The sequence below is a fragment of the Molossus molossus genome, unplaced genomic scaffold (genome assembly GCF_014108415.1).
Source record: "Molossus molossus isolate mMolMol1 unplaced genomic scaffold, mMolMol1.p scaffold_m16_p_11, whole genome shotgun sequence".
In the NCBI taxonomy this organism is placed as follows: Eukaryota; Metazoa; Chordata; class Mammalia; order Chiroptera; family Molossidae; genus Molossus; species Molossus molossus.
Window position 1 is genome coordinate 84,358,903 of NW_023425346.1, and position 27,377 is coordinate 84,386,279.

The 27,377-nt window shown below is 37.0% G+C and overlaps 1 protein-coding gene and 1 long non-coding RNA gene across 3 annotated transcripts; one reads left to right on the top strand and one right to left on the bottom strand.

Annotated features, from left to right (window-relative positions):
- Window positions 1-1,130: 1,130 nt before the first annotated feature.
- On the bottom strand, window positions 1,131-25,979 carry MYL1 (myosin light chain 1). Of its 2 annotated transcripts, none has more exons than XM_036254066.1 (7): window positions 25,703-25,979; window positions 12,068-12,095; window positions 7,214-7,357; window positions 5,032-5,205; window positions 4,496-4,573; window positions 1,987-2,029; window positions 1,131-1,439 (listed from the first exon to the last, which is right to left on the bottom strand). In XM_036254066.1, the coding sequence occupies exons 1-6, from the start codon at window positions 25,817-25,819 to the stop codon at window positions 2,001-2,003; spliced, it is 570 nt and encodes a 189-aa protein (XP_036109959.1). In that variant the 5' UTR covers window positions 25,820-25,979; the 3' UTR covers window positions 1,131-1,439; window positions 1,987-2,000. The 2 variants fall into 2 exon arrangements, with proteins under 2 accessions (XP_036109959.1, XP_036109960.1); XM_036254067.1 differs by lacking the exons at window positions 12,068-12,095; window positions 25,703-25,979 and adding exons at window positions 12,348-12,372; window positions 13,115-13,186.
- Window positions 22,356-25,322, top strand: LOC118625260. The gene is made up of 3 exons (XR_004958654.1): window positions 22,356-22,538; window positions 23,403-23,512; window positions 25,209-25,322. It is a non-coding gene; the product is annotated as an uncharacterized LOC118625260 (long non-coding RNA).
- Window positions 25,980-27,377: the final 1,398 nt, after the last annotated feature.

Sequence of the window (27,377 nt, forward strand, 5' to 3'; positions counted from 1 at the left end):
TGATAAACAAATTAATAGCTTTCATAAGAGAGAGGGTCCAATCTATCAAATTATTAGTCCTGGCCTTTCATTACCAAAGGTTGCCATTAGATCAAAGATTTAATCTATACATAAAACCAGTGGGGAATGTTATAACCCAGTAATTCTCCATCTGCTAGAAAAAGGAACCTCTCCCGGGTTCCTTGAGCCCAAGTTGTTTTTACAAAAACTCTTGAAGAGATGGATCAACCATGACCATGAGCTTAACTAATCAGGAGATGCCAGACGGGACAATGAGGCATTCAAGGCTAGAGTTTAGTAAATGTTAAGAAATATAAAACAAACAACTTGTACAGTTACTAACAGCTGATATCTGCTTCTGTACACATAGCTTGCTTGCTCTGCTAAACTCTTGAGTAACCCCTGTCCTATATAAGCAACCCTCCCCCTGAGCTCGGGGCTGCAGTTCTCCTCTGTGTAGGTTGGCTGCAGTCCCTGCGCAGGTAATAAAGCTCCTAATATTCAAAATTACTTGATGTTTGAGTGAGGATGACTCTCCTGGGTTACAACATTTGGAGGCCCCAGCGAGATCCTCCCGCAAGGTCCCCCTTTTCTGTGGGGTCGACCTCCTCAGACTACGCGGAGGGCTGCCTCCTTGCCCTCCGCACCTACATTTGTTCTGGCTTTGATTCGGCTAATTCGGACTAGGACTTCGGCCTCGAGGATCTGGGTAAGGGATTTCCCTTTCCATCTGTTTTCTGTTTTGGTAGCTCCGGAGCGTTCTGGGATTGTTGCGGGCGGAACGCCGCTCAACCGCACTTCCCCCTCAGGGTCGGGACGCCGACTCCTGACCTAGGAAACCGGTGGGTTTCCATCTGTTCTGAAATTGGTACCAGTCTGTTTTAATCTGGCACTTTCGGGTGCAGGAAACCGGTGGATAGTTTATATTAAAACATCTCCGATCCTCTGAATTCCCTCAGTTCTCCATTTTGCTTTTTCAATAATATAAGATTATCAACATTCATTTTGTTATTGCTATGTAGACTGTAATGATTTATTCTTTCAATTCATCAATGTTCTATACATTAACAAAAAGAATTCAGGTTTAAAAATTATTTTCTCTAAGCAAGAAGATAAAAACACAATGCAACTTGAATATTCCAGACTGACCAAAATTATTTATTGATTTATTAATTTAAGGATGTTCATCGACCCACAGTAGAAAATAAAGTTTGGTGCTTGGGTTTGAGATTGTCAGTATTTTTCATCTTTAGAGCAGGAGACAGTTGGTTTGTGTGGTATGAATACAATTCAGAGAGAAATGTAAGGTATAAAAAATTTAGGGAATCCTTCAGTCTAGAACGGTCCACACTGTTTTGTTTTTCTGAATGATGGTAAACAGATCTGGACATGAGTGTTATAAAATAAGTTTCCAGCCTGTCTTCCTAAACAATGTTGATCTGTAAAGGAAAAGGGAAAACGAGTTAGATCTTGATTGCATGTTTTCAGAAAGAATACTGGGAGGGAATTATACACAGTGCAAAAGAAGAAAAGGCACCAATGAACCAGCACTTCCAAGGTACTTCGCTTCCTCCTTGTAAGAACCTGGTTGCCAGTGCTTAACTTCGAGGGTCACAACATGGTTTTCTAGAGCAGACTGTTAGAAACTACATATGCTAGTCAAAAAACTTAGGCCCATGCTTTTATTAGTCTTCTGTTCCAACTAAATTACCTAGTTTTGGGCTTGTTGACTCTCCACTGCATACTTATAGTATGAAGATAATAGGATTTGTGGATGGAAGCGAAAGCCTCAGAAATGTTTACTTATACACTTATCCAAAATGCTCTATTTCTAAAAAACCCATTTCAAGAAATTGAAGATTTCTGGTTAATATAAATAACTTTTAAGAAATAATACTAATTATATCTACAGAATATAAAGTGAAGCTGTTAAAGAAACAACAACATCAAGACAGTCTTAACAGTAAAGAGGAAGCAGATATATACCTTGAGAGCTCCATCTAGATAGACATGATATGCTTGACAAAAGCTGTAGGCACAATACAGACAGTTGAGAGTTAGAAAACAGTCAAATTTAATAAAGAGGTTTTGCAAGTTACCTCAATCCTAATTATGCTTAGCTATTTTGTATTTTTTAATGCTCGGCACAGCCTACTATACTTATTACTGGATTTATGGCCTTTCCCTTGATTTTGTAAACTGAATTTTGAGTAAGGGGTACATTCACTTGGTTAAACTTTTCTTCTTTAACATATGAAAGAATTTATAACAAAAAAATGTTCCTTACCACTGTCTTTCAGCTATCTAGGTTTTCTCTTTATAGCTAAGTTGATGGAGCTATTAAATGCATGTATATATAAGAGAATACAAACATATGTTTCTATAATTTTTTTACACAAATGGTAACATATTCTGAAAACTCCTTTGCACTTATTTTTCTCACTTAGTAATATATACTGGAGATGTTACCATAACCGTAAATAAGTGTCATTTTTTTAGGGCTGTAAGGCATTTCATTGTGAGATGTATCAGAATCTATTTGACATATCCTACATTGATGAACATTAGGTTGTTCAAATATTTGGCCATAACAAACAACAGTACTAATGAATAACCATGTAAGTTTTACTTGATTGCAAGAATAGCTAAAGACTATATCGCTTGAAGTAGATTTGTTAGAATTGATAGTACCCGATAACCACATAAGGATTTAAATGATTTACATTCTCAATAGGAATGCATAAGATCAGCTTTTTCCACACACTCTCCTCAACCCAAAGTGTGGTCAAACTTTTAACCTTTGGCAATCAGCTTGTTTAAAAATGGTATCTCACTGTAGTATCAATCTGCATTTCTTTTATTATTAATGAAGTTTAGCATATTATACTGTATTTATATATTTTTAAATTTCCATTTCTAGGAATTGTCTGTTCATGTATTTATTAATGTTTTATTGGTTGTGGTCTTTTTAAAATTTATAATTGTTTCATTATTAAGGAAATGAGGTCTTTGTAATATTGATTGCAAATATTGTTTTGGGTCTGCTATTTGTCTTTTGACTGTTTCTGGTGGCTTTTGCCATATAGATTTAAAAAGATTATGTGGTCAAATTTATCAAAATTTGAACTGCCTTCTGGGTTTTATATAAGTGTTAGAAAGGCCTTCCTATTCTGAAAGTTATAAAATAATTCTTACATTGCTTTTATGCTTTTTGCTTTTACATTTCAATTTTTGACCCATTTGGCTTATTGTATGGTATTAGGTCCAGATTTGATTTAATTATGTGGATTACTATCCACTTGTCCAAACAGTATTTATTGAATGATTTTTTTTTACATAATGTATTTATGTCAATAACCAATGTAAATCATTGTTTATGGGAAAACAGTGATGTTTAATCAAGGTTGTCAATGAAGGTGTACTCGGCTAAGTGCTTTTCTTCTCTCCTGTGAGCTCCTCAATCGCTCCCCAGGTTTCTTCCCCTCCCCTGCTTTCCTTCCTTCCTTTTCCCCAGGCGTTAGACTTCACAAGTCTAAATTTACATAAAATCTATCGACATAGCTTTATTGAAATGTGGCTAGGTTCATCTTTTAGCAGACTAGATAAGTTCCTCAATTTTATTGAAAAATTAATTTATAAATTATATCATACGACTCTATTTTGCTTCTTTATTTTGAGTGGAGTCTTGCTTTTCAGATCCTGTGGGTGAAGCTACTGTAGATTGGTGGCATGAAATAGATCATTAATCGGTCACTATGAGGTGACTTTTTTGAAAGCAAGATTATTAGACAAAGAGAACTAAGTTTTAGCGTCATCCCTGTCATTAGTGATGTGACCTTCACTAATAACTAATCCTCTTTACTCCTCAATTTCCTCATATTTATAATTACTTGATGTAAAAAATTTTGAGATGTCTTCAACTTTAATATTCTTGTTGTTGTTGTTGTTGTCAATCCTCACCTGAGGATATTTTTTCCATTGATTTTTCAATAGAGAGTGGGAAAGAGGGTGGGGAGAGAGAGAGAAACGTTGATGTGGAAGAGATACATTGATTGGTTGCTTCATGCACACGCCCCGGCTGGGTTGGGGATCAAACTTGCAACCCAAGTACGTGCCCTTGACTGGGAATCAAACCCATGACCCAGGCACTCACTCTGCCACTGAGCCACACCAACCAGGGCTCCAACTTAAACATTCTAATAAATTTTATTCTAACACAACCCTGTCTATATTGCAGAGGTATGGTGAAGGTCTAACAAGAAAAAGTACATGTGAAAACACATTGTAAGCTGTGTAACAATACACAAGAGTGCTAAGTTATCACAAGGTATCTTATTAGAGTTAGAGTTATTGTATAATTGATTGATAATAAGCAGCGTGTATATGTTCAATGAGGAAGGCAGAGAAAAAGAAATTATTTTAAGCTCAGAAAGAGTCCATAATCAATCCAATCATTTAAGAGTTTCTGTAATTACCAGAGTACATGAGATTGTACCTTCATAGTTGATGCATCCATTGGAGTCCTCTTGACCTTTCATCAGTGTCTCCACTTCCTCCTCTTTCATCTTTTCACCTGATGAAGCAAAACGCTTTGTTCAGAAAGAAGGCTAGAGAATATTTTCAAAATTGCACCATAAGTGATCAGTTTGGGACTCCTGGAGATTATGACCAAGCTGTTGGAGGATAGAAACCAAGACCTTCCTATTCCTCTGGCACTTAGTAGGTTGTCAATAAATGTTTTTGATTGAATAAATTAAATGCACATGTACCTGAATATACAAACTATATTCTATGAGAAATACAATGCTTTGCTCTACTTGTACCTTATTACCAATAATTTAAGTTACCATTTTCCCCAAACTCATTGACGCTGAAGCCAAATGACATGGTCATTAACTTTTGACTGTTCTATTTCATTTTTCCTTTGCTGTTTTTCCTCTTACCTATCTTGCTTATAACATGATTCCCCTAAGTCATGCTCCTTCTTCTATATTCTGTCTTATTAATTCCACTGCAAAAGATTTTCCTTACCCAGTGTGGCCAGAACATGACGGAGTTCAGCACCCATGACTGTGCCATTGCCTTCCTTGTCAAAGACTCGCAGACCCTCAACAAAGTCTTCATAAGTGCCCTGCTCCTTGTTGTTAGAAATAGCTTGCATCATGGGAAGAAATTGTTCAAACTCAATTTTCTTGACATTCATCTCTGAAAGAAATCACAATTTGGAGTTATTAGCTACCATAAGACACCATTTCTAAGTCTCAAATTAAACTTTAAAGTTTATTCTAGATGGCCTGAAATATCTTCATACAGCTTAAATTTTAATTGCTAAGCTGCTGATGACAAAAATTTGGTAACAGATAACAGCATGAGCTCTGGGTTCTAGTCCTTGAACTTTTATTCCCAATCCACCATTTATGACTATGTGATTATGGGCACGTTTCTTAACCAATCTGTGCCTCTACTTCTTCATTTCTAAAATAGAGATATTTCATAGTGTTAGTGAGACTTAAATGAGATGACACAAGCCAAGTTTATTATAACACCTGGGACAACTGAGTCCTTAATGTTAGCTGCTATTTTATTAGTATTGTCAATTTACTATTTTTTATAAATACTAGGGACTTAATGTAAATTACACTGACACAACAAGCCCATTAGCATATAAATATTGTAAAACTTAATTGAACTTGAATATATATTTCATCTTTGTCCTGAGCTTTTGTAGAGCCTTTAATTTCTTTAAATTTTAAATACTTTAATAAAGAAACTTATGAGGAGAGAGTGTGTATCAAATGCTTTGTCATCTCCTGACTTCTTTGCAGTCTAGAGGCCTGCAGATGATAAGACTTGCTTTAGTATCTTTTGACAAAGTAAATCATATTCAAAGTAGAAGTATAAATAGACCTTTTTGATGTATGCAAACGGATAAAGTTATGTACCTCTAACATCAAATTTCCTTCTACTAGTCTTCCCTAATGGAAGAGAAATCTAGTACATTGAGCAAGAGTAAAAAGATTGAATTGAAATGCTGAATAATGAATATTTACCTAATAACTTCATTAAAGATGGATGCTTGATGAGTTAGAAATGGCACTGAAGAAGGCAGATTGGGCTTACTTCTCTTTCACTTTATCTCATGCTCTCAGCTATTTTGTGTGTGGGATTTACCTGGAAATTTTCCTCCAAAGAAAATGAAGTGTGAGTAATATTTTAGCAGACTGATTCAGAGTTAGGTTTTCTTGAAAGACGTTTTTGTTTCTTTTGAAACAAGGGAAAATAGTCATTTTAATTATGAAGGAAAAAAATTTTTTTTGTTTTCTCTTCTTTTTTCTTCTGTGGCAAAGATAAACAGCCCACATATCTGCTTGAAAAAACTTCAGTTTTGTCTTTTTTTGTTTGTTTGTTTTTTAGGGTGGTATTTTCCAATAGACTATTATATTTTGCCATGAACCGTTGGGAGTTAAACAATTTTTTTGCCTTCCCCTACTAAAGACTGGATTTCTGTTTTGAGCAAATAACTCCTGCTATTTTGCCACTCATATATGTCACTGACTTTGGTCCCATGATTTAACTTGAGTGCAGGTTCAGCTTAGATTTTTAAGTCTTTTTGTAATTTTTTGGAAATAAAAAGTATTCTTATTAAGATGTCATCCTGTGTGTCTTAATTAAGATAGCCGAGTTTCCTTTAAGATGTCACAGAAGCAGGGTGTCAAAGACAGACCATTGGGCAAAGTCAGCAGGTATTTTCAGTCTTCTGAAAACATTGATCTCCTTTCTTCAGCTTTTATCAGAGTAGATCTCCTCTAGAGGCATGCCATTGTAATTTACTCGGAGTTGTTTTAGTCATATTTAACATGTTTGTCAAAACATATTTTTGTCTTTGAAGGTTTGCAAAAAAAAATGCATAGAATTGGATATTATTTTACTTCATTAACCTTTAAATTATGAGCATCAGATAAGATGATGATAATGATGTTAGCATTAAATATTATTTCCTTGCATTAGCATGAAATTTTATCATGCTTGCAATTCTCAAAGAGGAAGGTTAACTTACTATATGAAGGAAAAAACTGAGACTCTAACCAAGTGGCACACCTAACATCAGAAGCAAATTAAGTCCTATTCTGTGGAATTATTTCTTAATATATCTCTCTTTCTCATACACACACATTATGTATTTCCCAATTGATTGGAAAAAACATGTGGTTACCTTCATTGGTGGGATTTCCCAGCACCTTCTTGACCTCTGCGTTAGTGGGATTTGTGCCTAGGGCCCGAAGCACATCACCAACCTGGCTTAAGGTGATCTTGCAATCACCTGTTCTGTCATACAGGAGAAATGCCTCCTTGAAATCTGCAAGAAGCAAAAAGCATTAGGATGCTTGTTTTTTCTACCTCAGACCTGTAAATTTACTCGAATTTCATCAAGATCTGTTCAAACTTTCCTGTTTTATGACTTTTGCCAGCCACTTAAGTTGTGATCATTGGACTCCCTTTCCCTAGTTCAAACAATCATGGACAAACCCTTTTGACATTTCATTTGTGGGCTACTTTAAAGCAGCCTGTCCAATATCTCCCCCCCCCCTTTTATTGATTTTAGAGAGAGAGGGAAGGAGGGAGAGAGAGAGAGAGAGAGAGAGAGAGAGAAACATCGATGAGAGAGAAACATCCATCGGCTGCCTCCCGCATGCCCCCTGCTGGGGATTTAGCCCACAACATGGGTATGTGCCTTGACCCGGAATCGAACTGGTGACCTCTTGGTGCATGGGTCGATGTTCAACCCCTGAGCCAAACCGGCTTGGCCAGCCTGTCCAGTTTCAAGTCGTATGTTACTAATCAGATGTGAACACTGGAACTCTTAGTCATGGTTACTCATATTTCCTTCATCTGCTTGGGAAGCTGGTCTGGGTTAAGAAATTCTGAGGCCTCAGGAATTCTTCATATAATCTTTCATATAATTAACAAAGTTGATAAAATTTCAAGAAAACAAAGTTTCAAATGGGGTTGTGTTTGTGAGGTTAACCCATACTTCTCCAATGATATGAAAGGTACAAATTTCCTAGATATTCCCATTAACCAGTTTTCTTCGGGAGTAACTTCATTTTTTCAGGAAAAAGTTTAGAAAGCTGAGACAAATATCTAAGTTCTATGAGTGGTCATCTAACCACTTCAGTGTATGACTCTAAGAGGCTCCTGGTATACTCTATTCAGTAGGAGGAATATTTGTTCGGGTCTATAGCTACGGTAATATATTCTTTTTTTCAGATAATACATATGACAACATGTTGCTATGTTCACTTTAGATTTAAGTATGTATTTTGTAATGAAAATTTTATGGAGGTAATTGTAGATCCACATGCAATTTTGAGAAAAAATATGAAAAGATGTCTTAAATACTCTGTTTCCCCCAATAGTAACATTTTTCAAAATTACTGTATGTTATTAAAACCAGAATATTCACATTGATAGGCTCCACCAATTTCATTCAGATTTCCATTTTACTTGTATTCGTGTGTGTGTTTGTGTATAATATATATTCTTAAACTGTCTTTTTAAAAAAATCCTCACCTGAGGATATTTTTCCATTCATCTTCAGATAGCATGGTGGGGGATGGGGGGAGAGAGAGACATCGATTTATTGCTTCCCACATGACCCCAACCAGGGCCGGGGACTGAACTGTAGCTGAGGTACGCGCCCTGTATCGCAATCAAACCCGAGACTCTTTAGTCCACGGGCTGACGTTCAAACTGCTGAGGCAAACCAGCCAGGGCTTAAAGTGTCTTTTTATCACGATCACTCTACTCCTCGCTTTTCCTAAATTTTGTCATTCTCCTTTGATAGGATGGTTACCTTAACAAAGAATTAAGACATGCACACCAAAAAGACATAAAGGGGTGGTACTATGGATTAGGGGCCAGGAAAGACATTTTGATTGAACCTTCTAAACATAACTAAATAAAATTTCCTGGGGAACCCAAGAGTACTGATGACAACTTGTTGGAGTTAATACTAACAACACTCAAAAAATCGTATGTGAAGGAAAGAGGTGAAGCAGTCTTCTTTCAGGCCACTAGTGGTCTCGGTTTTTAAGATGCCTTCTGGATAGATTACTCAGCAAAGTTCCCTATTTTATTCTCCTTCCATCCCCTAATCTAAGATTGCACCAGACATATTCACTGTCATCTACTGTGATTATGTTACCCTTCTTTGCTAAAATTTCCCCCTCAGATTCTATGCAATTTGACTATAAAAGATCATTTCCCTAATCTGAGAACATGCCACAGGCACTTTAGGGTCATTAGTGAAATACTCTGTTTCATCTTTCTCAGGGACATGTGAAACTGAACTATTCTTGTTACTGGCTCCAGGCTTTCATGCACAAATTGCTTCGAGGGCTCACTATTACCCTGGTCAGATGCTTGATATAGAAATAGGATTTTTATGGTCTGTAATAGAATCTCCCTGACATTAACCCTTCTGTTAATTTAAAGGCTAAGGCCAGAGAGATATTGTTTTTCCTACCCCAGAATTTAAGGCTTAAGTTTTTCTCTTGAAGAGTCTAGAACATGGGTTAGCGAACTCCTGCCTAAGGGTTGGCCAACTGTTTTTGTAAATAAAGTTTGATTGGAATACAGCCATTCATGTATGTATTGTCTGTGGCTGTTTTCCTACTTCAGGGACAGAGTTGAGTTCTTTTTACAGAGATTGGATTTGCCAATGAAGCCTAACGTATTTCCTATTTAAGGAAAAGTTTGCTAGCCCCTGGTCTAGAAGAACACTGTTCTAGAACTTTTTGTGATAATTGAAATGTTCTATACCTGGGCTTCCCCCAAATGTAGCTACTTGCCACCGGCAGTTCTTGAGCGCCAGAATGTAACTAGTACAACCGTGGAAATGGATTTTTAAACATATTTATTTGTAACTACTTAAAGTTTAAATTTACATAGCCACATGTGGCTAGTAGCAAATCTACTGGACGGCATAAGACAACTTAGACCTTTAGAATGCTATAATTTTCTAATGTTGTTTCTTCTTTTCTTCAAACCTATGATACATTCAAATAGAGCAGCCTTGAGCAAAACTATTTAATCATTAAACAAGAAAGTAAACAAAGGACGTCTTCATTCCTTTCTGAAAGTATAGGATGTCTATTGAATTTAAAATGCTACTAAAAAACATTTGTTTTCCCGGCACAAGAGAAAACCAGTCCACTACACCGATGTTTATCAAAACTCTCTATGTAAAATCTATTTTCTATATGGAGTAATAGGTTTCATAGTAATAGTTTAATAGGTTTAAGCCTTTCCTCCCATTCTTGTAAGGGTTTTTAAGTCTTCTATTGTTTGGTCCTACCACAGTTTGGCTGTCAAAATGACACTGTAAATTAGATATTTAAGAGGATTGGGATACAGTAGCTGAAAATGTAGCAGCATCACTAGTGAAAAATGCATTAAAAATCAAACAAATTGTAGTAGAACTACCAACTATTTTGAATAAGAAAACATAGCCCTTTGTAGTATAATTTCATATGAGTTTGAGTTCTGAGTCACCAAGCCATCTAATCTGTCTTCCTGAGGCTGTCAACCATGATGTGGATACATGTGAGTTTGTTCTACATCAAGTATCCTTTTAGTTTCTTAATTGATGTTTGAACAGAAGATAGTCTAGACACTAAAGCATCCAAAACCGTGAAATTATTTAGGTAGGGAACTGAGTATTTGCATAGGTCCTTATTAATCCCCTTATCTATAATTGCATATTATATATCATAACATGTATAATAGATACATACTTATTATTATGACCAATATTATAATTTATATAACATATAACTAATTTTCTCTCCCCTTCTCTCCTGTAGATGTATTGCCATCTCACTTCATTTGAATATGTGACACTGTCACTTCATAAAACATGCCCCGGTACACTTCCAGTGAAAATACAAGGTTTTGTGGTGCACCGGATTCTTGGATCCCAAGACGGAAAGGAGAAAAAAAATGGAAGTGTTAAGAAAAGTATTCAGATTCACTTGAATCTCAACAGTTTGAAGTCTTTTAGTTAGAAACTCTTTTTAAGCAAGAAATTTCTAATTAATTTAAAGTAATACCAGATTTTGATCCTATCATTATTCCTTGGGTCTTTGAGCAAGTCCCACCCCCTCCTTAGGAGCCTATCTTGCATCACTGAAGATGGACCAGGAGACATCTACTGTTTTTTCCCACCATTTTATGACAAATATTCTTCCCTCTTTGTCTCTGAATTTATCTTTATTCTATGTCTACTTCACCCATTAATTCTCTCTATGCGTTATGATGTCCACTGAAGTTATGGTCCTTCTATTGCTTGGTCCTACCATAGTTTGGCTGTCAAAATGACACTGTAAATTAGATTTGGTAATCAGCAGTTTTATAGTCAATTTTATTTTCCGAATTGAACAATTCAGAATTGCCAAATCTCTCTTTAAGTATTTTTTTTTTTAATCCTCATCCGAGGACATTTTTCCATTTTTTGTTCAGATAGAGTGGGAAGGAGAGAGAGGAAGAGAGAGAGAGGGAGAAACATCAACATAAAAGGGACACATCGAGTGGTTGCGTCTCGCACGACCCAACCAAGTCTGGGGACAAACCGCAACCAAGGTACATGCCCTTAGTGGAACCGAACCCGAGTCTCTCTGGACTGCAGGCTGACGCTCTAACTCCTGGGCCAAACCAGCCAGGGCGCTCTTTAAGTATTTGTTTAACAAATTAGCCATCCAAAACCTACATCTTTTTTGGCTATATATAGTATTACCTACTGTATCAAATTGGTTTTATTTAGAAATCAGTGAATATAAGGACCTATTTTGTAGTGTTTATCAATTGTTTGCTTAAATTTCTGATGACTAATTATAAGGAAGGGGTTCAGGTTGTTGAGAGAAGTCAGAGCCATTGAGAGCATTTCTACTTAGAGTGGTCACACCAGTGGGGGGTCATTAGGAAGAGCTAATCTCATCTTAAGGGAGTTGGTTTTCTCACATGCCACCCTTATGAGTGTGCACATATTAACAATATCTTTCAAACTTACCATCCTGCTGTTCCTGAGAGAACTCGATCTGTTAGAAAGAAATTAACCACAAAGAATATTTTAACCAAACAACATGTCCTGACTTCAAAGTGTATCCAAGCTCATTCCCTGAGTAATCTTTAAAGTAAGCTCCCCACGTAAGCCTACTTTTCAGAGTTCAGGCATAGCTTGGACACCAACAGGCTGAGCCACGTAGTAACATGCCTTGGAGATAAGCAATATTTCTGAAAGTAGGCAGTGTTCTGCCTAGTTCTGGAGCAGAGGGGCTCAATTCACTTACCAGCAATCTGGTCAGCACTGAAGGACTGTGGTGGCGAGACAGGAAGAAAGAAGAAACAACTAGTACTTTCGAATGCATTGACAGAATAATTGAGTGCTCTCTGCCCTGAGATTTTTAGAAAGCCGTGTAGGTATCATAGAATACAAAGGTTGCCTTAGGATACTTTTGAGTCTAGAAAAAATAAAAAGCTATTGCAAAATATAGTAAGGGAACATCTCTCTTACCTGAATTACTGAATCAATGGTTTTACAAATACCAAGTCAAATACTTCCTGGAAATAGTATTCTACAGTGTAAGATATGTTTAACACAGGTACACTGTGTTAAAGAGTACAGTAGCACTGCATTAAAAAGATCACCTTAAGTCTTTTTTCTGTTTAACCACATTTTTTGCTTTGCAAGTAGTTTGCTTAACTTTAGAGATTGGCATCATTGGAGTGTTTCTTAAGGTGTAATATTTTTCTATAGTTGCAGGTTTCTTTCCTTCTGAATTTAGATATAATAAACCTTATGTGATACAGCAAAAGTTGATGAAGCCTAAAGCACTACTTTTGGGACTAAGTTGTATTTCTCCAGCGGGTATAATAGCTCAAACTAACCTCTTCTATCTTCAGCCCACCTCAACCAAAACCCAGAGTAGATTCTAAGGACGCATATTGAATATGCTCTCTCCCCAATTCTACTTTATGTCTGCCTTTTTCTCAAAAAGATTATATCCACTATCTCTTTCCTCCTGCAAACCACAAATACTTCTCTCGGAGGACGCACCATGATGGAGCTGCTGTGCTGCAAGAAGGCGGGGAAGCTGAATGGTGAGGTCAGGGCGGCTCCAGTCCCTGAGTGTGGGGGCCTCCCTTGCAAAGGTTGCCTCTTATTTCTGGGGAAGAAATGACCTCACAGCTAGAATCAGGTTTCAGAGAGAGGTGACCACACCCGTGGGAGAGTTCTTTAGCTTTCTTAGGGCAAAGGAAAAGAGGGATCTCTACCCTGAGGGCTATATTTAGGAAACTAGAAACTAAGAGTCGAAGCCATAGTGAGACCGAAGCCCTCGGTACTTTTATGGTCTTCATGTTTGAGATACTCTCCTGAACTGCCTTCTTTAAGAAGCTTATTTGTTCCGTGGCAGAGGAGCTTAGACTTTCTCTAGGGGCTGGGGCTGACCCCTTCTCTGGGTGAATTTTGGACTCTGCAAACTTCTAGTGAGCAAGTTCTGGTATTACTGGCAACTGCTACAGAAAGAACATCCTCTGAAACGCTGCCCCTTGTGGAAAAGTTCGGAGGACCTGGAAGGTATCACCCTTTCTGTAATTTTCTTAGGGTTCACCCAAGTGATCATCCGGCCAGTTCTCGCAATTAATCTGTAATTAATGAAAATTTGCAAGCTGTATTCTCAGAAGTATAAAGCTCATCTAAGCCAGAAATGCGTTTGAGCTGTTTTTCACCATTCTCCCTTAGTTACCTTAGGGATGGGTATTTTTCTCCCTCCCTGTTATCTTTATGGTGGCTGACCAGTCACATTTTTTGAATTTCTGCAATTTTTCTAGGCTGAAAAGCTGATAGACCTCTTCCCCACCCCCTCTTCCCCCTTAAGCTTTATTCTGGATTCCCTTCCCTCCTTTCTTTTTTTCTTTCTTTCTCTTATCTTCCTTCCTTCCTTCCTTCCTTCCTTCCTTCCTTCCTTCCTTCCTTCCTTCCTTCCTTCCTCCCTTCCTTCCTTCCTTCCTTCCTTCTCTCTTTCTCTCTTTCATTTATTTTTTTGTTAATCCTCACCCGATGCTCTAAACCTCAGGGCCAAACCAGCTAGGGCTTCCTTGTTCTTTAAAAACAAAACAAAACAAAAACCATTAACTTTATTGTGGTGACATTGGAAAGTAACATTACACGAGTTCAAGTGTACAATTCCGTAATACATCACCTGCATATTGCATTGTGTGCTCACCACCCAAGTCTAACGCTTTCTGTTACCATGAATTTGACCCCCTTTACCCTCTTCATCTTCCTCCCGCCCTCTTTCTCTCTGGTAACCGCCATTCTGTTATCTGTTGATAAACTTTTTTTTGCTTTCTTTTTCTCTCCTTCTACTTGAGATTTAAAATTTTTGTGGAAGTTCCTAGTAGACCGTGCGGATTCTGTGCCTGTCATGTCAAAGATTTTGTGGCTCAGTCCGCAGACTGAGAAACAAAATAACCCAGGAGAGGAGCTGTGGAATGCAAAGCTGGCCCTTAGAATTTGAAAGGTATCCCGGGGAGGGCCTGGTGATGGGTTCTCTTGGTAGCTTATCTGAAAATAGACAGCACTGTCTTCCTGGAATGGTACTGTGCAAAGTTGGCATGTCCTCTGATGTTCACACAACAGGTTTATCAGTTGTCTACGTATTTAAAGCAGCTCATGGGCATAAAGAATGTTGGAAATAGATTCTGACATAAATACTGCTTCCACAACTTTTTTTAAGGAAATGATCTCAGAAAGCATGAAGTCTCCCCCTGCTAGACAGATACATACTTTGCAGCTTTTCCTCAAGCATTTAGGAAGAAATCAAGATTTAAATGTGTGTTACATTTGTCCAAAGACTATAAGTAGTGAAAAAAATCTCATAGGGTCTTAAGTTCCAAAATGAGGACTGAAATCATAATTTTAAAAATATTAGAACCCAGGTATACATATCTTCATTAATAGATGGACCTTCTTGGACCCTCTGAGAGAGTTAATAGAAACATTTAAATGCTTTGAATCATTAGGGGGAAATGAAAAGGAAAGATCCAAAGTGGAAATTTGTAACCTTTGATAATTATGTGATTTGGATCCTCACGATTTTGAGGCAAAAATTAAAGCCTTTACAGCAGACCTGTTTCTTTGTGTCCTTTTTAGTCTTGTAATTATATGTGTCTGTCTTGTCATTAAATTGCCAATGATTAATATTGAGAACTAGCATATATCTTTAATAAAGCTGATAAATGTAAATAACAAAATAAATTAATCAAAGTTGCCTACACAATGTTCATTTCATGTTTTTTTTTTCTTTTCTGAGTAGAGAGTGTACCCCTGAATATGTATAGAATATGATCAATTTGTAAAAAGTCTGTTGAGTAAACTGGAAAGTCATCTTAAAAGTTATATTTATGTCATGAGTAAGCAATTTCTAACCACTTATTTATTATGTACAAGTTTAATATCATTAAAATAGAAGTGGTAGGCAGTTACCAAGTTATTTTTTTCTACTACTTTATCACATAGAGAATGCGAGTTTAGATGTTCTTGTATCTATTGTGAATCAAAGTAAACATTTCAGCAGGTTATTGACAACAGAGGCGAAGACTGCAGTCCAGTCTACTCTAGAGAATCAACTATAGTTTACAAGTTAGAAAACCTAGGCGTGTGCTCATGGAATAAATGGGAAATGCTATTTCTCTGGTACACTTTCACAAATGACACACACTTTCACTGGCATCTCTTCTGGTGTTACATTGGTGAGTCAACCAGCCCTTTGAACACGCCTTTGACAAATACAAAATGTCAGCTGATTTTCAACTCAGTTTACGATGTCATCGTTTGGTTTGTTTTAAAAATTAGACTTGTCTTTCCTATCTGGAATGCTCTTCTCCCATCTCTGCTTCTTGAAAACTATTTATTCTTCAAAGTTCTGATCAAATCTCCTCCTCCTGAAAAGAACCTTTTTCTCTACTTACCTAGCTCCCTCCTTCCACTCAAAAGGGATGTTGAACCTTGCTAATTGAAAACTTCTGGGAAGCACAGGTCTTTATGAAAGCCATTTACCTTTGTCCATGAAGTGAACCCAGGTGCAGGCTTACAGCCACCCCCCCCCCCCCCTTGGAGAGCTGCCCCTGCCTTATTCTTTGATTTTATTCCCCATAATGATAAAATACCTGCCCATGTTAGATACTCAACAGGTTTTCATCAAGGTAAAATCATTAGAACATATGAATAGTAAGTTCCTCCTTCAAACATAAGCTCCCCCTCTGGAGTATTATATCCCCTGAGGGAAGAGACGTCATCAGTCCCTTCGAAGAGCTCACGTGCTGCAGGAGACGCACACACCCTGTGACACTGCATTTCTGCCACCAAGAACTGCCACACACACAGTAGGCGTGCTCATGCGCTATTGATGCATGTGCCTTTAGATGTCCAGAACCCTTTCTTAGATTTTGTGTAAATGTTTATAATCAGGATTTCTCATTTGCAAACCCTCAATTTGTCTTTTTAAAGGTTTTTTCCATCTCTGCCTACATACTGATTAGATTGATAGTGAAAGAACTACGTTCCACATTCTTCTGAGTCATGTACTGTTTGGTATTGGACTTAGGTAGGTAGTAGAGTACAAGGTACTGGTGCTAAAGAGGATTTTTGTTATAATATTTACAGATCTTTTTTCACTTTGAGAAGCACTTTCCTAAAAATAATCATTGAAAGAGCTAGTAACATTTTAAAGCTAGAAGTAGAATATATAACCTACACCCCAACTGTTACTTGAGGCTGAGCCCTTTTTGGCTCAGCCCGCCTGCACCCATTATTTATTATTATTTTTTATAATAAAGCCATTTTGCTCCTGGGTGCAGGTGGGCTGAGCAGAAAAGGGTTCAGCCTCAAATAAGAGTTGGGGTGTAGGTTATATACTCTACCTTTAGCTTCCAGCAGTTCCTGCTGACATACTCTGCCTGGCCCATTGTCCACTTTGCAGTTGGACTGGTCTGGTATCTCCTCCAGCATCTGCTGGGTGAGTCATTGCCTCGCGCATAATCCAGATAGTCCTTATCTGTTCTCTACAGGAGGCTGAGCAAAAGTCATGCAAGAAACACATTTTTCACAATTTCTACCTTTCGCAAGCTTTTACCTTTACCCTTTAAAACATTACTAATCCTTTCAATCATGTGGTTTGGTTAACTAATTGAAAACAAGATAAAGTCTCTGGTATACAGAAGGAATTTACTTATAGAAAAAATATTAAACTGCATATGATCAAACAGGCTCTGAAGTTGATGTATGTTAAGATTTGGTAGTATAAACCCATGCCATCCCAATAAATTTAATTACAAAGAAATATTAAGAAAACTGCTAAAAAAGATTTAGTAAAACAAGAAGAGCTACAATTAAAGGCGGCTTGGGAGCTATGTGTGGTTGAATACTGAGGGAAAAGGCCCTGGGAAGGAACACAGACTAGAGTCTTTAAACAAGTTCATCATCACTGTCAGACACATGGGGCTAACGACTGGCGAGGCTGAGGAAGGCAGTCAGTCCAAGCAGGGCCAGTTTTCAATGAAGAAGACATTGCTGCAGGTTCTCTGACTTACTGCCTGGCAGAGAGAAAAAGACCTGATGTAGGCAAACCTCCCCCCAAAACTTAATTTATTACTTCTCAGTCCAAACTCACAGAGTTGCTGGGAATCACTGTAAAAGACCAGCAGAAGCAGAAGCATTATTTTGAAACTGAGTTTTATACTTCAGAATAACTCGGGAAATGAATATTTTTTGTTGCATTGCTTTGACCTCAACAAAGGATATACCTAGGCTGGGACTAAAATAATGGTATAAAAAGGAGAAATTAAGAACAATGAGAATACAGTACTGGCCCAGGTTGTCTAAGATAAGAGGATAGATGGCTATATTGAATAATCAATCTGAACAGAAGAAGAAATGAGTAATTCTCTGTGAAGATGCTTAGACTAGTCAACTAAATTCAGGCACATTAGAGCAAAGGCTAAGTTATTAAAGTAACACAATTCAGACCTGCAAGAATTAACAGAGAGACCTAAGTAAAGTTTAACAAAAACATTTTAAATGTGACCTAAGTCTACACTTCAAATTTCTCATCAGCTTTCCCATGGTTCACAGTTGATAAATAAATCTAAAATTTCTTTTGACTCATACTTTTTCTACTTTGGGTCTTTGTTTGCATGTGACTTATTAAAAATTCAAGTTGTGTTTGTTTCTTCCTTCTTCCTTTTATCTTTAAAATATGAGCATTAGAAAAATGTGTTGTGTGTGCTGTACAAAATGATAAGTACCTGCTTTTTCCTACTTATCTGGAGAAAAAGTTCTTTTGTGACAACAGGGATATATGAATATTAGCATTACCATTTTAGAGATTTCAGGTCTTTTGATATAGTGGAAAGAAATCTAGACAGGGATTAAGCCATTCAGAATTTTTGTCCTGACTCTTATAACAAAACAAGTGTCTTTAGATTAAATAACTTCTCTTGTCTGCATCAAAGCTTCCTCTCAGATACAAACTAGTATATTTAATGATTTCTACGCTTGCTTATGGTCTTAAAATATTGTGAGTTTTCCATTTTTTGTCAGTAGAATCTACCTCAACTCACGTTTTCTAATGAAAAAGGGCAAGTGCCTAAAAAATTAATTAATAATATTATTTTGAAGTAGTTTAGATAAAGAGGCGTTAATCCAAATATGATTTCATAACACCATGTTCAATTGAGTCAAATGTTTTATAAACAGGAGACAGTATGTACCACTGGGCACTCACGAGCTCAAAGAACCTCCTTCACAGTGGAAAGAAGTGATTTTATGATGTGATTTTATCTTTAGGGAGAGATTCCTTCTCTGGCTTCAACTCACTATTATTAATTTATGGCTAGAATAACAAGGATTTATCATCCATATAATTTAAGTTTTAACTAGTATCATTGAAGCCATCACAATTTGTATATTATCATTTTTCCCTCCAAATTCTGTTTTGGGTAAGAAGCCGACTGTAGAAACTTCATGTAGAAACAAGCGATAAAAGATCCTATTTTCATACAAGAAGTATTTCAGTATGAAAAGAAGCAGAAGAAAGTGTAGTATCAGCAGACTAAATATAATCCTTTGCACAATTTCCATGAGTCAGATGGTGCTGAATGCTGGGTGATTATGGACCGGTTTCTAAAGATGATGTGCCAGGGCTGGTTTATTTGCAGCACTAAAATGTCGACAAGCTAAATTTGGTACTGCCACTTTATGATCTTCTTGTCTTGCAAAGATTTCATTGTCTTTAAAATTAAAAGTGCTACTCGCTGTTAATTGGTGAACACATCTATTCCTTTCCAAACTGCATTTTACTTCACCAAGACGTTATCCAGTTACATATCATTCAAAATACAATGTCAGAGAGAGTAGCCGATGCATTTTAATATTCCCCCACTCCATTCCATCTGTTCTCTTCTTTTATAACCTTAGTGTTTGAAAGTGGAAACTTGATGCTGATACCCAGAGAGAGTCTCAAATAGTTTTTGATTCACTCGTAAGGTTATATTCACACTACAAGTGGACTAATATTGCAATTGATGGACTTTGTAGCTGCATTAAAAATTTTTTTGTATTATGGAAAGGCCAGAGTTAAAGAAGACAAGCTTTTACAATATATGATGAAAACGTCAAAACAACTTATGAATGTTTTCACATATTCCTCCTAATTAGAAATTGACCATATGTGTTCTTTTCCTCAAACTGGTTAAGATTTTATCATTATACATGTGATATTATATTTCTACAAACCACCCCAGTGAATATGTGATTGGGATTTCCAGTTTAAATCATGTTGTTTATTTGTAAACAGAAATCCCATACCATTCTCCCGTACCATTGACCCGATGGCAAAATTTGGAGGTCAGGTATATATATGTGTATGTTTAATTCAAAACATAATTATTTTAGAATTCAACCAGTTTAAAAACATTTAACAACATTTAAAAAATAATTTGGGCCCAGCCAGTGTGGCTCAGTGGTTGAGCGTCGAACCATGCACCAAGAGGTCGCCAGTTCGATTCCCAGTCAGGGCACATGCCCAGGTTGTGGGCCTGATCCTTAGTGGGGGGCATGCAGGAGGCGGTCAATTGATGTTCACTCTCATCAATGTTTCTTTCTCTCTCTCCCCCTCCCTTCCTCTCTATCTAAAATTAACAACAAAAAAATTCTTTTCAATAATTCAGCATAGTTTAATTTTTTTTCAACTTTATTGGGATACAATTGACAGCAATTTTCAACCTGTGTGCTGCAATAACTTTCTAAAACATGCAATACCTGACTAGTCAGGATCACTGACCTCTGTTCCTTAGACAGTCAAATAAAAAAATGATAAGAGCCAACACAACGATAACCATCTGGTGTGAATGAATCAAAATTATACCTATTTTTTTTGTCAGATCGTCAAAAAATGTATTTTTTTGGGGGGGGGCTGCAGAATTTTAGTAATTAGTTTATGTGTGCCATGAGATGAAAAAGGTTAAAAATCACTGACATATAACATTGTGTCAGTTTAAGGTGTACATGTGATGATTTTGATATTGTGAAATAATTACCATAATAAGGTTTATTAACACATCCATCACCTCACATAGGTATTTTTTCTTTTAGTGAGAACCTTTAAGGTTTGCTCTCTTAGCAGCTTTGAAGTGTACAATCCAGTATTGTTAACCATAGTCACCACGCTGTATTGGATCCCCAGAAATTATTCTCTTACAACCAGAAGCTGATATCCTCTGACCACCTTCGCCCTTTCCTTCCTCTTCCACCCTCATGCTGGTGACTTCCGATCTGCTCTCCTAACAGCATTTACAAATATAGATACATGTTCTGTTTACAGCCTTGGATAGGAGGCTGGAGCAACCTGGCTAGGAGTCTTTCTTAGTTCCTAATACACCTTCCATTTGTAAAAGAGAACACTCGACCACCCCGCTAATGTGGCTCAGTGGATTGAGTAGTGTCCCATGGACTGAGAGGTCCCCGTTGGACTCCTGGTCGGGGCACACGCCTGGGTTGTGGGCTTGATTCCCAGTAGGGGGCGTGCAGGAGGCAGCTGGTCAATGTATCTCTCACATCTTGTTTCTCTCTCTCCAAAAAATCAATACAAAAATATTGAGAGAGAGAGAGAGAGAGAGAGAGAGAGAGAGAGAGAACACTCAACCAGTCAGCAGGTGCTAAGGTAGGGGAAGCTCTGGAGAACGGAACATTGGTGGACTGCCAAGGTTGTCTTGATGAACTTGCTCTGTGTGTGCTTGTCACTCCCTCTTGTGGTTACACAGAGCTGTGCAGGGTAATATAAGAACCCCTCCACCTCACATGATTCAGAACAAAACAGTTTCCTGTACACATTCTTACAAACAGCAATGTACTCTTTCTAAACAGGAGGTAGGTTATCAGATGGTTAACGCAGCTAACTCTGGATTCGGCCTGCTAGATTAGTCCTAGCTTCATCATTACTAGTTATTTGATCATGGGCATCACATCGAACCTCTTTAGACTCTTTAGTTTCTTTCCTTGCAAAATGAAGCTAAAACAACCTCAGTGCAGTGTTTTGAGGATTAAATAAGATATAGGGAACAGTAAATTCACAATGAACATGGTTGTTTTATTATAAAGGACTTTATAATTTTCAAAACCTTTCATGGCCTTGACCTTTTTTGATTTTTCCAACAACTCTTCTAAGTGGGACTGGGTTTGTATTAGACTTGTTAGATATGAGAAAAAAAATTTATAGATGAACACAAACCGTCTTATACCCTGACCAGAACAAGTCAGGTGTCACAATGTATACATAGATTTTCCTCCACTGAACATCCATCAGTAAATAGATGTATTTACTAGGAATGCCATATTTCCACCTTACCCGTTAAACTGAAAGTTTGAATCTTCCCAAACATGTGGTCAACTGTTGCTTTAAGATTTATTATTTGATGAGTTTCTGTCAATGCATTCTGTACCTTTACCACGTTTTTTGTAATATCGCCTGCAGTCTAGTCAGGGATGACCTGATTGAGTGGTGAATACACTGAAAATTAAAATGTAAGCAACACAGTGAGATATGATTCACAGCAATCCTGACATATAAGCTATGACATGCATCATGCAACAAATTCACTTGCACATCAAAGAGCTTCAGGCACATGGTGACCTCATTGCATTTTTACTTTTGTTATTTCATTGGTGGTAGTTTGGGGGAGCCGGTGTTGGTTCTTGTGTTTGCACCTACAACTATATGCTCATGGTAGGTTTTACTTTCCACATCGAGATTCTGTCGGGCAGCACCTTGGTCTGGGCATTGTTGCTGGAAGCCGTCAGCTCTGTGAAAGCAAAGAGCTCGCAGGACCTCCCAGGACAGTAACTCGAATTTCGAATATCAGCAGGAAATGTGTTTTTGGAGAAGGATACTCATAGAAAATCCATGAGGATAAGACATCAGGTAAGCATTCCCGCAAATATCAAAGGTTTAATGTCAGAACAATTGAAGAACTGTTCTAAACAAATAACTGACAAATCAGGAGGAAATAAAATTTAAAAGCACATTTAAGAAAGTGATAAAGCTAATTAATAATATACAAGATTGCTCAGAGTTTCTGGTGAGTCAAATATATGGCTATTAAATATGCTATATTATAAGGTGAAACAAAGATATTAGCTGGGAATCATATTGAGGAGTTAAATATGATCATGGTTATAATATTACACAAAGGTACACTTAAACTTCAGCATTACGCAAAGTCTAAAGGACAGATAGATTTCTAAATCATATGATTTATGAAAGAAAGTTTAACATCTAATTAAGTTTTGTTTGTTATTGAGTTTTCAGAAAGTTGATGAACACATATAACAGCTCTATTAATTTCTTTAAAGTTCATTTTCTCTGCTTGAAGAAAGTTTATAACTTAAATGAGGTAATATACCTGGGGACATCATTAAGTGGTTAAAGCATAATAATATGAAATGTTTTGATGTACCTTTTAATTAGCCTTGTTACCTATTGGAATGAAATGAAATTTTCTAAAGTCCCCAAATTGTATCACATTCTTTGCCTTTGTTATAATACCTATAAATATGCACTGATTTCATATTGATGAATGAAAATCATTGAAGGCATTGAAATTGCTTTACAAAAATATAGTAGTTTTAACTCTGTCCCCACCCCCATCCCCCTTCTATTAAGAATGGGCTCTCTGAGTGAAAGATAAAGGTTAATTTCTTCTAGATTCACTTAACTTATTTTTGGTTTGTGTCCCTTGTTGGGATCTATTAGATCTCTCTCTCTCTTTTTTTTTTTTTTTTGCAGTGAAATAGTGAAGATAGAAAGACCCCATCTTTACAGGGACTCTGAGTGGTATTTCCTTCTTTTGCTTGTACTAGCTGACACCAGCTTTAATTCAACCTATGGAGGGACAGGTAAACCAATTTTCAAGATTCAGAAAAGCATCTCTTTTTTCTACCAACTATGAACACATACTCAGTTTAATCTCTGGATTAAACAAGTGATGTTTTGTCTTTTCTTAGAGTCTTCTTATCTATCAAACTCAACTTTTATTTATTTATGTATTCTTATACAGTTTCTCAGAAAAGAATATTAATGTCTATTTTCATTAGTGAGATACTTTTTTTCTTCTTAAGATAAAGGTACTTTTTCCCCTTTCCACATACTTGTAGTCCCAGATACAAAGAGATGATGTTGTCTTATAAATCAAATAAATATAAAGAGGAATAGCTTTGATATTAATTTTTATCTTTAATGTTAGTATAGAGTGAAGGATGAAAGAACAGAGATAGCCCGAATTATTGGAGTGCTTGTAATCATGTTTATTATACAGTATAATCAGTGTACAAAGATATATCAACTAGGGTTTCTGGAGATGAAAAATTTGGTTTCCTCTTAATGAACTGTATGCACGCAGTCCTCAGGGTGGAAATATATTTATTAGAAGATCTGATATGCGTGTCTTCTCCTAAGTAGATATTCATTAAAAATAATAGTTCCTATCCAAAAAAAAAAAAAAAAGAGTTTCTAACTAATATTAAAGTCTATTAAAATTTTACTTCAGTTATCTATAAACTCAAGGTAAAATATTTGTGATAGTCCGGCCAGTGTGGCTCAGTGGTTGAGCATCGACCCATGCACCCAGAGGTCGCAGGTTCGATTCCTGGTCAGGACCCATGCCCAGGATGTGGGCCCAATTCCCAGTGGGGAGCATGCAGGAAGCGGCCAATCGATGTGCTCTCTCATTGATGTTTCTATCTCTTTCTCCCTCTCCCTTCCTCTCTCTCTAAAATCAATAAAGAAAAAAAATTTTTTTGAAATCTGTTATAATCTACTCCTACTTTGAAATGTAGAATTTCATGTTTAACTGGAATATCTATAGGTATTATGAATGTGTTTATTCAACTCCATTGTATATACCTATGGATGATTTAATTAAATATTTATAAAACATACAACTTTAGTAAAATAGTCAATAAAGTGTTTATCTATAGGTCAGCATCACCATTGCAAGTAAAGAGTTAAGTTAGCAAAATTTAGATTTATTGCATACAGAACTTGTGATTTAAGTGAAAATAGCATGCATAGGCACTTTTGCCCACTAGTTTCCCATATAAGGCAGGGCTCCTTAGATGAAGATTTTCCAACTGTCCTTTGGACCAATCTAAGCCCCATGAATGACAAGGTGCACATTTGATGAGTCACATCACTGAGAAGGAACAGGCTCATGCATTACATCATTTTTCTAAAAGCGGATAATCTTTTGGTATTTGAGACCTTTGATCACAGCAAAGTGTAGACACAAAAATCAATCATATTCTCCTTAGTTCAAGATCAGTATGCAAGAGCTCAAAGACATAAGCTAAGAGCTATATAACCAACAAGTTTTATAGTATTTTTTTTTTGGGGGGGGGTTAGTTTCATTTAGAAACAGCTCACACATTCTGAATTAAATACTGTGTATAAATAAACAAAATGACAGTTGTAGTCACTGAAACATTTGAGTGCATAATTGTCTGAACTGAGATCTCATTTAGTGTTGTATCAAGTTTTATTAAGCCAAGCTGAAGGGGAAATTAACTTGAACTGCAAAAATCTTCTCTTTTTCAGATGAAATAAAGCAGCTGTCAAATAAGGACAACCAGGACAACTGGGTCATCAGCTGTTTTTAAACTTTCAGAAATCGGTGGATGGACTAAAACTTTCCCTTTGATAGAGCTTTAAAATAAGGGATCCAGTTTCTACAGAGATTATACAAATGAATAAAAACAAATCTTTCTTTAAATATTTGTAAACGACCTTTACATCTTTATATGTTACCCGTAAATTGCACTTTGACAACTTAGGGGAAACAAGGAAACTAGAAAACAATAAGTAGAGGAAATACAGGTTCCACATGCAGTACCACACTTATGGGAACTTTACTGAAATTACAGGTCAGAGTTTATTTATTTGTTAGTTGGCATTCTCTTCTCCCCAAATCTACCAGTTCACTTAGTAATGGCATTTGTCTCAATGAAAAAGATACCATTTTTGGCAAGTTTCTAGAGTTCCCTGCTGTTGAAAGATGTTTCAGTGACCAAACAATTCATCCATTTAGTTACCTTAATGGCAGAGAGGTCAATTTTTTCTTCTTTGGGTGGGGCAGGTGGAGGAGCTGGGGCAGGGGCTGGGGCAGGAGCAGCAGCCGCTGGTTTCTTCACATCCTTCTTTGGTGCCATTTTGTTTAAAAGGATGGGTTAAAAAAAGAGACAGAGAGAGAAGAAGCACCTCCAAAAGAAACTGTCAAAATGATTCTTGGAAGAGGAGCGGTGGTTCGGTTGATCCACAGCCCAGTGTCTTGAAGGTGGCCCCAGAGTATTAAATGGTATAAGGACCTGCATATATATTTCACTTAGTGCCTGATAGAATCTTGACACATGAGGCTGGATTGGCCAGCTCGCTAGTCAAGGGGGATGGCATTCCTGCTCAGTCTATAAATGGAGTCTAAAGGGTCAGGGCTTCATCAATTTTTTTAAACTCCTCTTGCCTTTTTTTTTTTTCCAGTTGCATATATAAAAGAGAAAGAAGTATGCCAAAGCCAGTTTCAGAGCCTTTGGTGACAGTAAAGCAGATCGACTGATACTTTTGATTGGTGAAATTACAATTCTGCTAAAGTTGTAAATCTTTTTTTTTTCCCCACTCCATGCCGAAGAAACTTGACTGAAGGATTTGATTTCAACTTGGAATTTTGGCAGCGAGTGTCCCCAGTTTTCACGCGGCTCCTTTGCTCGCGCTCCTCCCCTCTTGCCATCACTTGCAAGAAAATGTTGGTCAGCAATGAGGTTGTGATGTTTAAAAATAAAAAGCAGACGTGTAAGGAAAGTCCAACAAGTCTTGAAATGAGCACACTTGAAGGCTTCTAGGGGTACAGCCTCTGCCTTGCTCTCTCTGTTTTACATTGTATGCCAAAAAAACAATAATTTAAAACTACTTCTTAAAACTTAGTTTTCTTTCTAAAATTTAATGAAAAATATCAAATGGAATGGAAATGACAGCAAGATTTACCTTCTTGCCAAACATTTTTTAACAGTAACTTTCAAAGTAGACACCCATTTTATGTCTTAAGTTAAATAAAGTCTGATTACTTATCACCTAAATTTTTTATTCATATTAAGGAAATGAGATAAATTCTTAAATTAATGTAAGTGGCCAGTGAGTTGAAGAGAGAAAAGGACTTTCATTATCAATACGGTATAAGTTTTGGTGAGTCACTAGTTTCTTTTGTGACCTTGGTGTCCTCAGTTCGCAAAGCTAGACTCTCATATTAAGAATCATAAGAGGGGGAAGCAGTGGGGGGAAAAGGAGAAACATCTGTAACAAAAATTAATTAATAATAAAAAAAGAAGCATAAGAACGCCAGGCAGGAGTGGCTCAGTTGGCTGAGTGTCATGCTGTGCACCAAAAGGTTGCTAGTTCAATTCCTGGTCAGGGCACACATCTGGATTTGGGGTTAGATTCCAGTTGGGGCACACAGGGAAGCCAACCATGGATGTTTCTCTCTAACACTGATCCCTCTCTCCCTCTCTCCCTCCCCCTCCCTTCCTCCCTTCCTCTCTCTAAGCATGTCCTCGGGTGAGGATTAAAAAAAAAAAAAAGCATAAGCATAAGAATAACCAACGTACCATTCTCACTTCTGTTCTTTCAGGTTAATTAATGAGTAGTTTTTAATTAGTAAAAAAAATAAAAAAACAGTATCTAGCCCTGGCCAGATGGCTCATTTGGTTGGAGCATGGTCCC

Bases quoted from the DNA above. Each gene is read 5' to 3' on its own strand.
- MYL1 (XM_036254066.1), bottom strand. From the start codon at position 25,819: ATGGCACCAAAGAAGGATGTGAAGAAACCAGCGGCTGCTGCTCCTGCC. The intron at 7,358-12,067 runs GTAAGTTTGAAA...TGCTTCTTGCAG, and splicing joins CTCTCAGGAACAGCAGGATG to ATTTCAAGGAGGCATTTCTC. The intron at 4,574-5,031 runs GTAAGGAAAATC...TTGCTTCATCAG, and splicing joins TCATGTTCTGGCCACACTGG to GTGAAAAGATGAAAGAGGAG.